The sequence below is a fragment of the Frieseomelitta varia genome, unplaced genomic scaffold (assembly GCF_011392965.1).
Source record: "Frieseomelitta varia isolate USP_RPSP 00005682 unplaced genomic scaffold, Fvar_1.2 scaffold_535, whole genome shotgun sequence".
Lineage (NCBI taxonomy): Eukaryota > Metazoa > Arthropoda > Insecta > Hymenoptera > Apidae > Frieseomelitta > Frieseomelitta varia.
In genome coordinates, this window is record NW_025110296.1 from 1 (window position 1) to 13,369 (window position 13,369).

At 27.8% G+C, this 13,369-nt stretch overlaps 5 protein-coding genes across 6 annotated transcripts; 2 read left to right on the top strand and 3 right to left on the bottom strand.

Annotated features, from left to right (window-relative positions):
* Nucleotides 1–25: 25 nt before the first annotated feature.
* On the bottom strand, nt 26–3,460 carry LOC122533528 (actin-binding protein IPP-like). Its single transcript, XM_043663345.1, has 8 exons — nt 3,314–3,460; nt 3,058–3,215; nt 2,194–2,722; nt 1,877–2,042; nt 1,434–1,780; nt 999–1,345; nt 690–910; nt 26–615 (listed from the first exon to the last, which is right to left on the bottom strand). Exons 2-8 carry the CDS (start codon nt 3,125–3,127, stop codon nt 379–381), a joined length of 1,917 nt encoding a protein of 638 aa, XP_043519280.1. The 5' UTR covers nt 3,128–3,215; nt 3,314–3,460; the 3' UTR covers nt 26–378.
* Nucleotides 3,461–3,701: 241 nt separating this feature from the next.
* On the top strand, nt 3,702–6,973 carry LOC122533529 (protein CNPPD1). Its single transcript, XM_043663346.1, has 5 exons — nt 3,702–3,920; nt 3,989–4,085; nt 4,423–4,628; nt 4,740–4,868; nt 4,939–6,973. The coding sequence occupies exons 1-5, from the start codon at nt 3,876–3,878 to the stop codon at nt 5,662–5,664; spliced, it is 1,203 nt and encodes a 400-aa protein (XP_043519281.1). The 5' UTR covers nt 3,702–3,875; the 3' UTR covers nt 5,665–6,973.
* Nucleotides 5,913–9,279, bottom strand: LOC122533530. Its single transcript, XM_043663347.1, is given in 9 exon segments — nt 5,913–6,259; nt 6,341–6,544; nt 6,601–6,668; nt 6,807–6,848; nt 7,875–7,896; nt 8,002–8,017; nt 8,019–8,045; nt 8,281–8,401; nt 8,657–9,279. Coding segments are annotated over 9 exon segments (921 nt in total). The 5' UTR covers nt 8,994–9,279; the 3' UTR covers nt 5,913–6,175.
* Nucleotides 9,280–9,488: 209 nt separating this feature from the next.
* Nucleotides 9,489–10,986, bottom strand: LOC122533525 (coenzyme Q-binding protein COQ10 homolog B, mitochondrial). Of its 2 annotated transcripts, none has more exons than XM_043663341.1 (3): nt 10,828–10,986; nt 10,076–10,201; nt 9,489–10,004 (listed from the first exon to the last, which is right to left on the bottom strand). In XM_043663341.1, the coding sequence occupies exons 2-3, from the start codon at nt 10,129–10,131 to the stop codon at nt 9,560–9,562; spliced, it is 501 nt and encodes a 166-aa protein (XP_043519276.1). In that variant the 5' UTR covers nt 10,132–10,201; nt 10,828–10,986; the 3' UTR covers nt 9,489–9,559. The 2 variants fall into 2 exon arrangements, with proteins under 2 accessions (XP_043519276.1, XP_043519275.1); XM_043663340.1 differs by lacking the exon at nt 10,828–10,986 and adding an exon at nt 10,742–10,798.
* Nucleotides 10,987–11,271: 285 nt separating this feature from the next.
* LOC122533524 (succinate dehydrogenase [ubiquinone] iron-sulfur subunit, mitochondrial) lies at nt 11,272–13,355 on the top strand. Its single transcript, XM_043663339.1, has 6 exons — nt 11,272–11,432; nt 11,963–12,093; nt 12,166–12,309; nt 12,394–12,589; nt 12,682–12,906; nt 12,989–13,355. Exons 1-6 carry the CDS (start codon nt 11,388–11,390, stop codon nt 13,079–13,081), a joined length of 834 nt encoding a protein of 277 aa, XP_043519274.1. The 5' UTR covers nt 11,272–11,387; the 3' UTR covers nt 13,082–13,355.
* The last annotated feature ends 14 nt before the right edge of the window (nt 13,356–13,369 follow it).

A 13,369-nucleotide genomic window follows, 5' to 3' on the forward strand; every position in this document is an offset into this window, starting at 1 on the left:
TTTTTTTTTTTTTTTTTTTTTTTTTTGAAAATCAGCATACGTAATTTAATACCGTGGGTACAGAAAATAGCACTATTACAATGGAACATTTCTCATTTTTTCAAATCCTGTTGCATCTTATGTTCGTTAGGAAAAATGCTGTCTCAACTGTTAAAATTGTAATCTATAAAAAATACATCAAAGATTATGTATGTTTGATTTTGCATGATTATGCATGTCTGTATATACGACGTAAATGAAGATAGTTCAAAAAACGTATGTTTCTCATTTGATATCATATTTAGATTTAAAAAATATTTAATAGATGTTCAGATATCATTATGAAATTCAAAAAGAAACGCATGTGATTAGAGTGATATGATCGAAAGAAAATTTCAATCAAAAAGGTGCAACGATTGCCGCCGCTTCGCCTCTACTTGTCGGCAACGAAGCACATTCATGCCATTTATTTGAATGAGGATCGTAACATTCAACGGTAGAAATTGTAATTTGCGTTCGATAAAAATTGATTTCCTGAGACTGATCACCTCCTATAACATAAAGTCTACTATCGGCTGCTGCAACTGCAGGATATGATCTACCCATATTCATAGATGCAACAGTACTCCATTTATTCTGGAATAGGACAAGATTATAACGAACAAAAGATCTAAATAACAGTATAATACATAAAAAAAAGAATAAATCACCTTTTCAAAGGAATATCGTTCAACGGACGTTAAAACTTCTTGATTTTTATTAGTACCACCAACAACATAAATATATCCATCAAGAATAGTAATTCCCATTTGTGAACGCGGGGTGAGCATTGGAGCTAAATGAGTCCATTCTCTTGTTACTGGATTGTAACTCATTACATCTTGGCGATGCCTGCTATTATGTGTACAACCACCGACTACGTATATTAATCCTAAATGGTGTATTAAAATGTAAGATCATACTCTATATCTCAATTTGAAAATAAATAATTCTTTAATTCTTTAAATAAATTAATTTACCTTCATAAGCAACTACTCCCATGCTGAATCTGGGTTCAGGAAGTTGTCCATCAAGTGTCCAAGAGTTAGTTATTGGATCGTATATCTCTATCGATCCACCAATATCTTCACCAACCCAACCACCAAATGCATATAAGCTATTATCCAAGGCACAAAGTCCAAATTCACATCTAGGTTCTTCCATACAAGCAATTGAAGTCCATACATTATCACGTGGATCGTAACATTCGCAATTAGCGATAATACATGATTCAAGTTCTCCGCCGACAACGTAAACTTTACCATCCAATAATGCGACTCCTGGTAATATTCGCCCTATACCAATTGGCGCTACTTCACTCCATTCACTGTAGAAAATATTATCATTCAATGATTTGATAATATTTGATATATATAATTTTTAACTTGCAAAAATATGTACGAAGAGAATTATACCCAGTAAATATATCATATTTTTCGATTGTTTCATAAGTACTTTCAGCAGCTCTACCCCAACTATCTGCTGAATGTTCACGTCGTGATCCGCCAATCACTAAAATGTTCTTTTTAGCGCAAAGTCTGGGTTGTGCGTGAAGAGGCACAAGACATCCTTTATTTGATACTAAATCCTTTTGTATAGACCTTAATGCAACAATGAGACTCGCGTCTTTACATTCCAGAATAACTCGTTCCAATCTCGCTAATGAACACAGCCGTAAACGTATATGACTTAATATTTCAAAAACATAACATCTTCTTGTTGGTATATCATGAACAATCCAATTATATGCTGCTTGGAAGACCTAACAACGTATCAAAAACCCAAAATGTAAGAAATACTCGCCATTACGCGAACCGTTTAGAGTTTATGTTTTCAAAAGCATGTACAAAGGACAAACCTGGAATTCAGTATCAATATGAATATAATCACTACTGAGAAAATGAACAAGATGTTCTTTCGGCAGATCCAAAAATTCCTCCTCCTGAGATACTTGAGGAAAATTGACTTGTATAAAGCGTAGGGCAGTTTCCAAAAGATCTAATCTGTTGTGTGCTTCTGCGAATCTATTTAACATATTTATTCATAATCATTCTAAATTTTATTTGTAATAATTTATACACGTAATTATTCTAAAAGATTTTTAACAATAATGCAGGTATCTGACAAACCTACAATTTATAAGAATATAAACTTGCTTAATTTTGTTCGTCTCACCTATAAATCCCAAGAGCATTCGAATAATGCAGTTGCTGTTTCAAATAGGTAATGCAACCAAATACTACTTCATCTAATTCTAACATATCAGCAGCTGCAAATAATTCTTGAACATTGTCCTGGGTAATATCAACGTTCCCAGTGTAAATGAAATCCACCAAGAGGGAAAGAATGTTAGCTGATACTGAATGAATTTCTACTAACTCCTGCTGTTCTTCCACCAAACCACCAGTGAACATAGCATTAAAGTAAGCACTTCCTGCTGCCAGGACCGATCTGTGTGCTCTGATAATGCTACCACTGGCAACCAGACCTACATCACTAAATTGGTTTTTTAGTCTTTGGGCATTTAAATTCCTTAAAACCTTTGGAGCGTATTGCCCCACAGCATAAACAGTATTAGAAACATCAGATGTTTGTTTTACTGGTTGCGTTGCGAAACCCATATTATTACAGTTATGGCCATTCTTCATTGGCGGCACTGCTCCATCCGCCATGAAACCATCAAGTTGTCCTTTATCTGCAGTTCCTAATGAAACAATTATCTCCATCCATCATTCGTTTAAATACTTCATGTAAAAATAATTCTTCCCAATTTCATGTAACTTCAATAATCTCTTAAAGTCATGGTTAATTACAATTCATTTGTCAATAAATTCATTATAAAATTAAAGCATTTTTTTTTTAAATTATAAAAAAAATTCAAGTCGTCTGAAACTTAATATAAGAAAAATAATAAAAAAATAGTAATTAAATCTTAATTAAATAAACTTTAACTGTTATGTTTATGTAATAATCACATTACTTCAAGACAGGCGACGGACAATTTAATTAATTGAAAAACGAGATATAGGATACACTTACGGCATATACGCGAGAGCACCTTATAGACGCTTTGAAACGATTTTGTATTATTTTTCCCTTTTAAACGCATCACTACCACCACATTTTCACGTAATTTATTATTGCCTGACGCCGCTCTTCATTTGACTCAACCCTCTCTTGATTCCACTAATTAGTCACTAATTCGGTAATAAGAAATTTGACATATGTCAAATAACCTATTTAGTGTATGAAACTAGCTACAAAAGAATCGCTAATAAGAATGGTGTACTCGTACCACATTCACAGAAACAATCTAAGGACATCAACAGAGACAACAGACGTTGTTATTTCTTCTTGAACATAAGACTATATATATTCTACTTGTAACTGAAAAATAACACCGACTTTCTCCTTATTTCTATATATCAAAATTGAAGCTTCTTATTCACTCATTCTAGTAGCTCGATTTTGGTAATTCAATTACGAGTTCATTGCCTCGCAGTTATGCCAACAACATAATTGGGGCAAGATTATTCTACAAGTGTAATCTGTCACGACGCTTGTTTACGTTTTAAATTTCACTTTTTATTTAATCTTTGTTTTCACACGAACGTGCGATATACGACGAATAAGTTAATGTTTTACAGATCAGCTGATTGAATATTTGTAGTGGTACCAGTGGTCTATCTCTAGCTCTGTTCATTATGAAACATAAATCATCGTGTTCTACGCAAAATTAGGTCCGGTGTACTTATGCTCGTTTTGAAAGTACGATACAACCAAGAAAATTAACTGTTGCTTTTCTGCATATATATTATTTAAAATAGATATTGTTTCATTTTCATTAACGTTTTAACATGTCGACTATTTCAAGAAAAAAGAAAAACTCATCAAACTTGAAGGTAACACGTAGTTCCATATCGTATTTTTGAAAGGAACACATGTTTCCTAATCCAATTTTTATTTACAGAGCATAGGTAATCGCGATGAATTTTTAAATCGCATCTCAAAATCGCTTTACTATTCGAAACTACCAGTGACCGATTGCCTCAGTTTACCTGTTACTGGTTAGTATCACTATTAAAAATATTTATTGACATACTTGCTCTTGACTAATTATATTAAACATATTATAAAAGAAAATGTATAATTATTATATAATTTCAAACACACACACACACACATATTCTAATTAAAACAATATGACAGTCTTAAAAAATTATTTGAGTCCAAAGTAATGTACTATTTTCTTATAACCTATATATTATTATGTTTTAACTGTCAGAGATAAATTTATAAATTATTATAATACTTAAGCAAAGCTTTCTAACATTTTAATGATGTTATACAATTGATTAAGGATTTCTCATCATTAATGATTATGTAATTAAACTTTATTTTTAGAATTGGCAGCAGAGTTGTTCAATGAAGTAAAAGGTGATTATACGCTTGAAAGATTAGATGTAGAAGAGGCTAGCAAAATATCTAGAAATGCATGTGTTTCACCATGTTCTCTTGTTTTGGCATTATTGTACTTGGAGAGATTAAAAGATTGTAATCCACAATATCTTCAACAAGTGGCACCTTCTGAGCTCTTCCTCGTCTCTTTGGTATTATATTTTAGTATTATCGTTTATTATATTTTAGTAAACATTTGCCCCAAATAAAATTAGCTTCCGAGGAATATCGTTATTCAAAGTATAATACTTTTTATTACTTAGATGGTGGCTAGTAAATTTTTAAACGACGAGGGAGAAGAAGATGAAGTTTTTAATACTGAATGGGCACAATCAGGTGATCTAACTATATTAGAAATAAATCAGTTAGAAAAGGACTTTCTCAAAGCTATTGTAAGTAAATTAAATATATTACCGTATTTACGATGTATCAATTTATATACAAATATTTATAATTATTCAGGATTGGACTGTTTTTGTTCATCATCAAGACTTTTGGAAAAGATTACAAAAATTAGAAAAAGATGTAGCCTATAAAGAAGCACAGAAAAGAGGCTGGTTTTCATATACAGAATTGACTTGCCTAATGAATTCAATGCAATTAATAGCAGTAGCACAAGCTGTGGTGAATGTATCATCCATTTGTCTGGCAACATATACTGCAGGAGTAGTTACTCTTTTAGGCTCTGCCTTGGTTGCAAGCTGTCTTCCAGGAACAGTACTTAGTCCAACAATTAATTCCACAAATATTATGAAAACAGATCTTAATTCAGTAACAGATATAATATCATCATCATCCATCGAAGAAAAGATTTTATCGAAAGATATTTTAACGGCAAATTTTACATCCCTAAATTGTAATCAATCTCAACAGAATTGTGAATACATTGAAACAAACGATGCTACTGATATAAATTGGAAATGGTGGTTAAATTCTATGATGATTCAGCTATCAGAATATTCAGATCCAGAATCGAAAAAGACACTGCATACAGCAAATGATAAAACCGAACATGCGGGCACATCAATAACAACAAAATTCTTTTTCGACATTACTATATCAGATGAACCTTTAATAAAATTCTGGAAACAAATATTGGATATAGATCTGAAAATTCTTTTACACGAGTGGCGATATTATGCGAATTGCGCACAAAGTACAAAATTAACATTCGATCATCAGCACTGAACATCGCATATCAAGATTATCAAGATCTTAAAAATCTAACTATTCTCTTTATTAAAAGAATTTTCAAACCAGAGAAAGATTATATATTTTTTCTACTAACTTGTAACTCGCAAAAGAACTTCTCAAGATCATTTTTTCAATAAAGAAAATAAAATATCTATGAAAACATTGGTTTTTTTTTTAAACTATGACAACTTTTGGGGATATATATAAGGATAATACTAAAATATAAAATACAGGTCTATATGTTGTTACTACTATTTATACAGTTTTGATAATACATCTACAATTATTTTATACATATGTATATATTAAGTACATTCATCTTACAGAGATTACATAATATTGCATAAACTTTATGATTGTCATAAATTAATATTGCAAATAATTACGAAATTTTTAATAATAGATCATAAATAGATGTTTGTTTTCTATCATTATAAATCAATTTGTTATAAAAAGTAAATATTATAATAATAATAAAATTTTTAAGCATTTAATATATATAATTTCAACCACCGTTATGAAAATAGGAAAAAATAGGGATAGGGGTCATCCCGATAATACAGCCAATTGTAACTCCTATAACTCGTCCCTGAATTATTAGAAATTACTTTTTTTATTTTTTATAAATTATTAACTTAAAAAGTAAAGTGTGACATAAAAGTAAGCATACCATATTAGCAGCTGCTTTTGTCCTATGTAAATTTAATTGTATGGGAGTAAGTTTTGGTGCTTTAAAACCAACGCTTTGAGCGAAACGTTCTACATAATGTACAGATCCGATTCCTATTATATCAGATATTGTATTTCCTAACGCGGCAGCTGCCATAGTTGATATTGGAAATTTTTTATTCAATATTGTTTCAATTTGATCTCCCTGAAATGACAATATTACAAAATCGAACATACACGATGTAAATTCGTGATACGTACAGCGACAATCATGATGAAATTGTCAAGGAAACCAAAGCCAATGAATGGGATTGCATTTGCAATTGCAACTGTAAGAATATGATATGTACTATTAATTATCTCTTAAGTTCAAAAGAAATATTATATTCTATTATACAAATTATTTTAGTAAACATTTAAATTTGAATTTGCGAACTTTGTCAAATATTAATATTTAAAATTCATACCTAATACTAACTCTTTTGTGGTTGGTTCTGGAACAGTTTCAACTGCAATAGGAAAGAGAAAAATGTGAACGTGTATTCTTTTTGTAACACAATATGATAACATTAATTAATAAGTAATTGTGAAAAATATAATTCTTGTGTTACTTATAACATAACACACAAAATGACAAGGATTCATGCATTTATTTCTTCATTTATGCAATTGACACAGATTAAAATAATAACTTTATAAATAAAGTTATAAATTATTAACATGAAATAATAATATAGAATAATAACATTGCATAATATTTATTAAAATTAATTATTTATGAATAAAATAAAATTATTAGGATAACAAATTAATTAATGCACAAGATTCTGGAAAGCAAAATTTTATTTAAATAAAATACATTTTTTGTCTAATTGTAAGAAGTACTTACATCAAAGTTTGCTAAATAATGTAATGTATACTATATATACAAGTATTGTATCTAATGTTTACTAAAATACAATCTACATAAAAAGAGCAATTATAATCGTGCAAAAATATACAAAAATTAGGTGGAAGTAATGGAAATTAAATTATAAAGGTATTTTAACAATCTTTTCTTATATAATGAAAATTTCTAAAGTTATTTACCTAAATGTTCAACTTATTTAAACAGGTATCTTGCTGCATGTCATTATGTTCATTGTTGAATTAATGGATGAAATTCATTATAAAGTTCTTGTAAAAAATATGCTTTTTTTCAAAGTGTTCAACATCTTAAATCATAAATGTTATCTAAGTTACTTGATGAAATTGTGTGAATTATTATTTAATGAAATAGCATAATTGTGTGAATTATTATTTAATGAAATAGCATATTTATTAAAAAAATTGTTATAAAATTTTTAAATATTTATCATTATATATTATGCTTTAATTAGAATTTGGAATGAATATATAATTCTTACAATTTGAAAAGAAAACATAAAAGTACAACTTAAATAATTTGAATTGCTCTTGAACTATTAGTATAGTATTATTGTGTATATTGTGTTAAAAAATAATAGTAAGTATGTATATGTAATGTAATATATTACCTAAGTGTGGCTCTGTAGTTGTCTTTTTAAAACATCCAGAAAGTTCAGTCAGAGTAGAAGTAAGTGAAAGAATTAAAACACATAGTTGCATGTGAAATAGTAATTTAATATATATAAGTAAACTTACAGATTGATGTCCATGTAGAATGCGATGGAAGAAAATTTTTTAAACTGTTAAAGAATAATGAAAATTGCACTGAATCACAATATAATAATAATAAATATTTTCACCTTTGAAATTCATTAATAATGTGATGTTATAAAAGTTAAATTTTAGTAATATAAAATTCTATTAACTTAAATTGCAATTTAATTTAGTAGCACAAAAGTTATTTTGCTTCATAATTAACTGTTAATTACTGATCATTAGAAAAGTGAAATAATGTTTTTTAAGTTCCTACCATACTTGCGCATAAGCCAATCTTCTGGTACAGGACAATAAGTGCCTGTAGGATCTACATCTCCTAATGATGATATTTTGCTTGGTCTTCCAAGTTTATTACACCATCGAAAAGCAGCTAATTGGCCTTAAAATTTATAATTTTATGCATAAAAAGGAAATAATTTTAACAATGTGATTTCATTTTCTGCAGATTTTTACGTATTATTATCTGCAAATCACTGCAGATTTTTATCCATTTAAGAGAAATGAAATATCGAGTATTATTTATAATATTAATAAGCAAAACAATTTTTACTTAGATCTATTTTAATTATGTTTATAAACATATGTTTACATAAATATCTGCAGTCTAAAGTGAATCTTCATAAAAAATAATTACGTTGATATTCAGCCCTATCCTCTTCTGATTTACATTCTTTAAGGACATTTAAAAAGAGATTTCGTTCTTCTGAGCTAAGCTTAGAAGCTATCTCTTTCGCTTTTTCCTTCGTTAAGGATTCAGGAAAATTTATTTTGCTTTCCGCACTGTAACATGTTCTTGGTATAGTCCACGTATGAACGACAAACGAAAATAAACTGTGTTTTCTTGACAGAAAATTATTCACACAATACAATTTTTGACGACCGTGATAAAACCGCGACATATTTCTACTAAAATACATAATTTCTCGTGGGATAAATACTGTTTGACTAGTCAAAGCTGCGATCGTATACATCTTTATGAAAACGACGATACCGTTTCCTCAACAATATTTTAATTGAAATTTACGTGATTACGAGAGCATATACATTGTATAGCGCTAATACCTAAAATCAATAATTTTGTTTGCTTAATAATGATAAAGATACACTATATTGACGATTGAACACTTAAAGATACGTACACATATCTTGACTTAAAGTGGTAGTGACTCAACCCTACGCCATTGTGAAGTCACTACTTAGTAATGCTTTAAACACTAAACAATGCAAATAATCGACCAATTTAAATTATCTTGATCAATTGATAATACTTTATTGTTAAAATATTTGCCTTTTAATTTCGTTATATAAATTATTATTTAAAAAAAAAGTTTGTAACAATTTTCACATTATTACTGTATGAATTATTCTAAATGATATATTTATTAAAAATAGGAAAGTCATAATTAATGAAAGTGTCAATTTTTGTTTGAAAAAAATTCTTAAATTAAAGAAGAGAGAAATGTTTGAAAAAACAGTTCTTTTATTTATAAATTTTACACTTGTCAATAATCATTTATTAATTTAATATTGCTAGACATTATCTTTCTAGCCGCACCGTTTTTATACATGGTCTTCCGTATCTGCGTTTCGCCTCGTCAAGAAAAGCATTTTCCATTTGCCGTACAATTTCGTTAAAAAATAAATTCGATAGATGCGAATGGATAAGGGATTTAAATTCAAATGATAAAGAGAAATCAATAACGCAAGTTTGCGTATTATTTTTTAATCCTGGACTAAGGAGCCACAATGTATTTAAATGATTAAATAATTTACCATCTGTGCATTCGGCTTTTACCAAATGCGGCCGCATCGTCGTTACTTTCGAAGTATAACTCTCATTTATAGGTGGAAATCCTATCACCAAGTTTGCTTTGAGCATATCATTACTTTTATATATAATTTCAGACTTCTTACAAAATGGCACAAAATCTTTATAATTTTGTACGTCGGCCACGACGTCATATATCTGTTCCATTGAAAACCTGTGTGTGTAAAAAAATTTTTCACATTTTTTTATTCTTTCGCAAGGTATTGATCAATTGAAGAAACTCACCCTACTAATTTACGACCTTCGTATTCTCTTGTTCTTGTGATCTCGATCATATACATTCTTTCTATATGTTGTTTATTAAAATTGTATTTATTTTGAAGAATTGCATTTTTAAGCAATAAAATACGTCTGAAAATGATATTGACACGTTTTCTTTAAAAATTATAAAAATTTTAAACATCGTTGAAATGGTCATTCAAAAGATGTTACTTTATTATTTCTTAATCATGAAAAAAATATATTAAAAATTATTTAATTTTTACAACTGTACATTATTATTAAGAAAAAAATTCTAAAATTATGAAAAAAAATATGCTAATGAAATGATTATGATTTTTCTTTAAATTTTAAATATATTATTTACAAACGCTTGTGAATTAATGTTAGTTTGAGTATATTAATACATTGGTCAATATTTAGTTAGGTTATGTATTATGACAATTTCGTTTCACATTGTCAACTCCCTTTTTTTATGATTATTATATTTAACAATTATATTATAATTTAATGTTTGAGATAATTTCAAAAAATTAATTTTATTTTTGAAAATGATAAAACATTAGTGTACATTAGCATTAGCTATGGAAAACATAACCTATAAATAATATAAATAATATATGGTTTATATGGATAGGAAATTTAAAACAAATACATCCAAAAATATATTACCTATACATGGTGATATAAATTAAAAATTCCGATCTATATTATACACAATAAAATTTATATACACACACATATATATACATATATACTATATTTTCATACATGCACGTGAAATTTGAATATTATCAATTTTTACTAATAGATCTCGTTTTTTGTCCAATTTTAAGGATTTCATTTAATTAAAATGTATTTTATATTATCCATATTTGAAAACGCGATTAAACTTTTTCTAGTTACTTATGAAATAGACGTACACGAAAATATGACAAGTAGTATAACTAGATGTTTATTTAAAAATAATACAAGATATCTATTTATAATTAAATGTCAAGGACTGACACGTGACATAAATATAATAACAAATTTATTTTATACAATAAAATGAATCCATATTTTAGTCAATATATTAATTATACTGTACAAAATGTATTTAGTTGCATAGTATATTATCAATAAATAAATTTTAAAAAATTCCAAACAACTCTACTGAATGATTCCTGTATGAATTTGACATTAATGTGAAATTTAACAATAAATTAAAACGTTTCTACTGCAAGCAAAAATTGCAATACGGTTGGTACATCCTCACGTATATAGCTTACATAACACAAGTACCGCAAACGTTTTCATTTTGATTCATTTTTAAAAAATGGCTGGTATTACACCGCAGGCTTGCAGAAATGCATTTCGACAAGTATGTATTTATGAAAATTTTTATTTTAATAATCAAACGATTATGTTTCCCAAATATATTTCTTGTTATATTGCAAAATATTGTGCAGACCTATAAACCCTAACTTCAATCTATTGTATCACTTGTGTCAATTTCACTTTTTTTTGTTTGTATATGATATTTATATTTAATTATCGAACGAGAATTGAAGTAATAAGAATTAAATAATATTACGCGATGCTTTTGTTAGAATCGCCACTTTGTATAATTGTCACAAATTGTCATTATATAAATAAAATTTTTTTACTTTATTGATAAATGATTCTCAATATAGTTTTTATTAGCAAATATTCAGTCAAAATGTAGTAAATTAAATAATTGTACAGTTAAATGTATAATTATATTTATAAGAAAATTACGAAATTGTAATTGGCACATAATCAATAGTTTAAGATTAAATATATTTATCTAATTAAATTGTAAAAGATGATACTTATGTGTTGACTATTTATTTTTATTTGAATTTATTGCATTAACTTTCACTAATTTAGGTTAGAAGATTTCATATTTCTGCAAGTCAAAATGCTGAAGCAAAATTAAAAACATTTGCTGTGTATCGTTGGAATCCAGACAAACCTGATGAAAAACCAAATATGCAAGAATATAAAATAGATTTGAACACGTAAGTTTATTTAAAAAATTTCTTTAATGGCTTTGTATTATTTATAATTCATTTAATTTAAATCTATTATAGTTGTGGTCCTATGGTATTGGATGCATTAATTAAAATTAAAAATGAAATCGACCCAACTTTAACTTTCCGTCGATCTTGTCGTGAAGGCATTTGTGGTTCTTGTGCTATGAACATTGGTGGTACAAATACATTAGCATGTATAAGGTATGTTTTAATCAGTTTTATTAAATAATTTTCATGCTTTCAAAATTAAATTTGAAATATAAATCATGATTCATATTATTTTAGCAAAATTGATACTAATACAAGTACAACTAGTAAGATTTATCCACTACCACATATGTATATAGTAAAAGATTTAGTACCAGATTTGAATAATTTTTATAACCAGTATAGAAGTATACAACCATGGCTGCAACGTGGTGATGGGCAGAAAGCTGGTTCAAAGCAATATTTACAAAGTGTTGAAGACCGTAAAAAATTGGTACTTTTCATATTTTTTATTCTACTTGAAATTTTTATATTTTTCATTCGTATTTGATATCATTATAATGCAATAATTTTTTTTTTATATAGGATGGTCTCTATGAATGTATCTTATGTGCTTGCTGCAGTACCTCTTGTCCATCATATTGGTGGAATGGTGATAAGTACTTAGGACCTGCTGTACTTATGCAGGCTTACAGATGGATTATTGATTCACGTGATAATAAAGCAAAGGAACGTCTCGAAAAATTGCGAGACCCATATTCAGTATATCGATGTCATACTATTATGAATTGTACTCGTACTTGTCCAAAGGTAAGTTTAAATAATCTGAAAACTATTTTATTTCTGATTTTAATTGAAAACTTTGCACCTTACCGTCTTTATTTTTTTATAGGGTTTGAATCCTGGTAAAGCAATTGCAGAAATAAAGAAATTGTTAGCCAACATTAGTGAGAAACAAAAACCTGGCCTTGATGCTGCTGTATAAATAAAAAAAAGATGAAATTAATCAGTCATATGTATTTTTCGTTCGTTATGATTCTAGAATTAATAGAAGATTATGTTTCATTAAATAAAAACAACTAAATATAGTTCACTTAAATTATTTGGCAAAACAATATACAGCTGACACCAAACTTTTATAAACGTCAAATATGGTTTACTGTAAATATACAGCTGAAACCAAACTTTTATAAACGTCAAATATGGTTTACTGTAAATAAAAATTTCTTCTAATATAAATAATTATATTTATACTTTAACAATTAACTTTATA

Coding starts and splice junctions, on each gene's coding strand:
- LOC122533528 (XM_043663345.1), bottom strand. CDS start 3,127: ATGCGTTTAAAAGGGAAAAATAATACAAAATCGTTTCAAAGCGTCTAT. Junction 1,781..1,876: donor ATATTGATACTGAATTCCAG/GTTTGTCCTTTG, acceptor ATACGTTGTTAG/GTCTTCCAAGCAGCATATAA. Junction 1,346..1,433: donor AAATATGATATATTTACTGG/GTATAATTCTCT, acceptor TATTTTCTACAG/TGAATGGAGTGAAGTAGCGC.
- LOC122533529 (XM_043663346.1), top strand. CDS start 3,876: ATGTCGACTATTTCAAGAAAAAAGAAAAACTCATCAAACTTGAAG. Junction 4,086..4,422: donor CCTCAGTTTACCTGTTACTG/GTTAGTATCACT, acceptor CTTTATTTTTAG/AATTGGCAGCAGAGTTGTTC. Junction 4,629..4,739: donor AGCTCTTCCTCGTCTCTTTG/GTATTATATTTT, acceptor TTTATTACTTAG/ATGGTGGCTAGTAAATTTTT.
- LOC122533525 (XM_043663340.1), bottom strand. Junction 10,005..10,075: donor GAAGGTCGTAAATTAGTAGG/GTGAGTTTCTTC, acceptor TTACACACACAG/GTTTTCAATGGAACAGATAT.
- LOC122533524 (XM_043663339.1), top strand. CDS start 11,388: ATGGCTGGTATTACACCGCAGGCTTGCAGAAATGCATTTCGACAA. Junction 12,094..12,165: donor TATAAAATAGATTTGAACAC/GTAAGTTTATTT, acceptor AATCTATTATAG/TTGTGGTCCTATGGTATTGG. Junction 12,310..12,393: donor AATACATTAGCATGTATAAG/GTATGTTTTAAT, acceptor ATATTATTTTAG/CAAAATTGATACTAATACAA.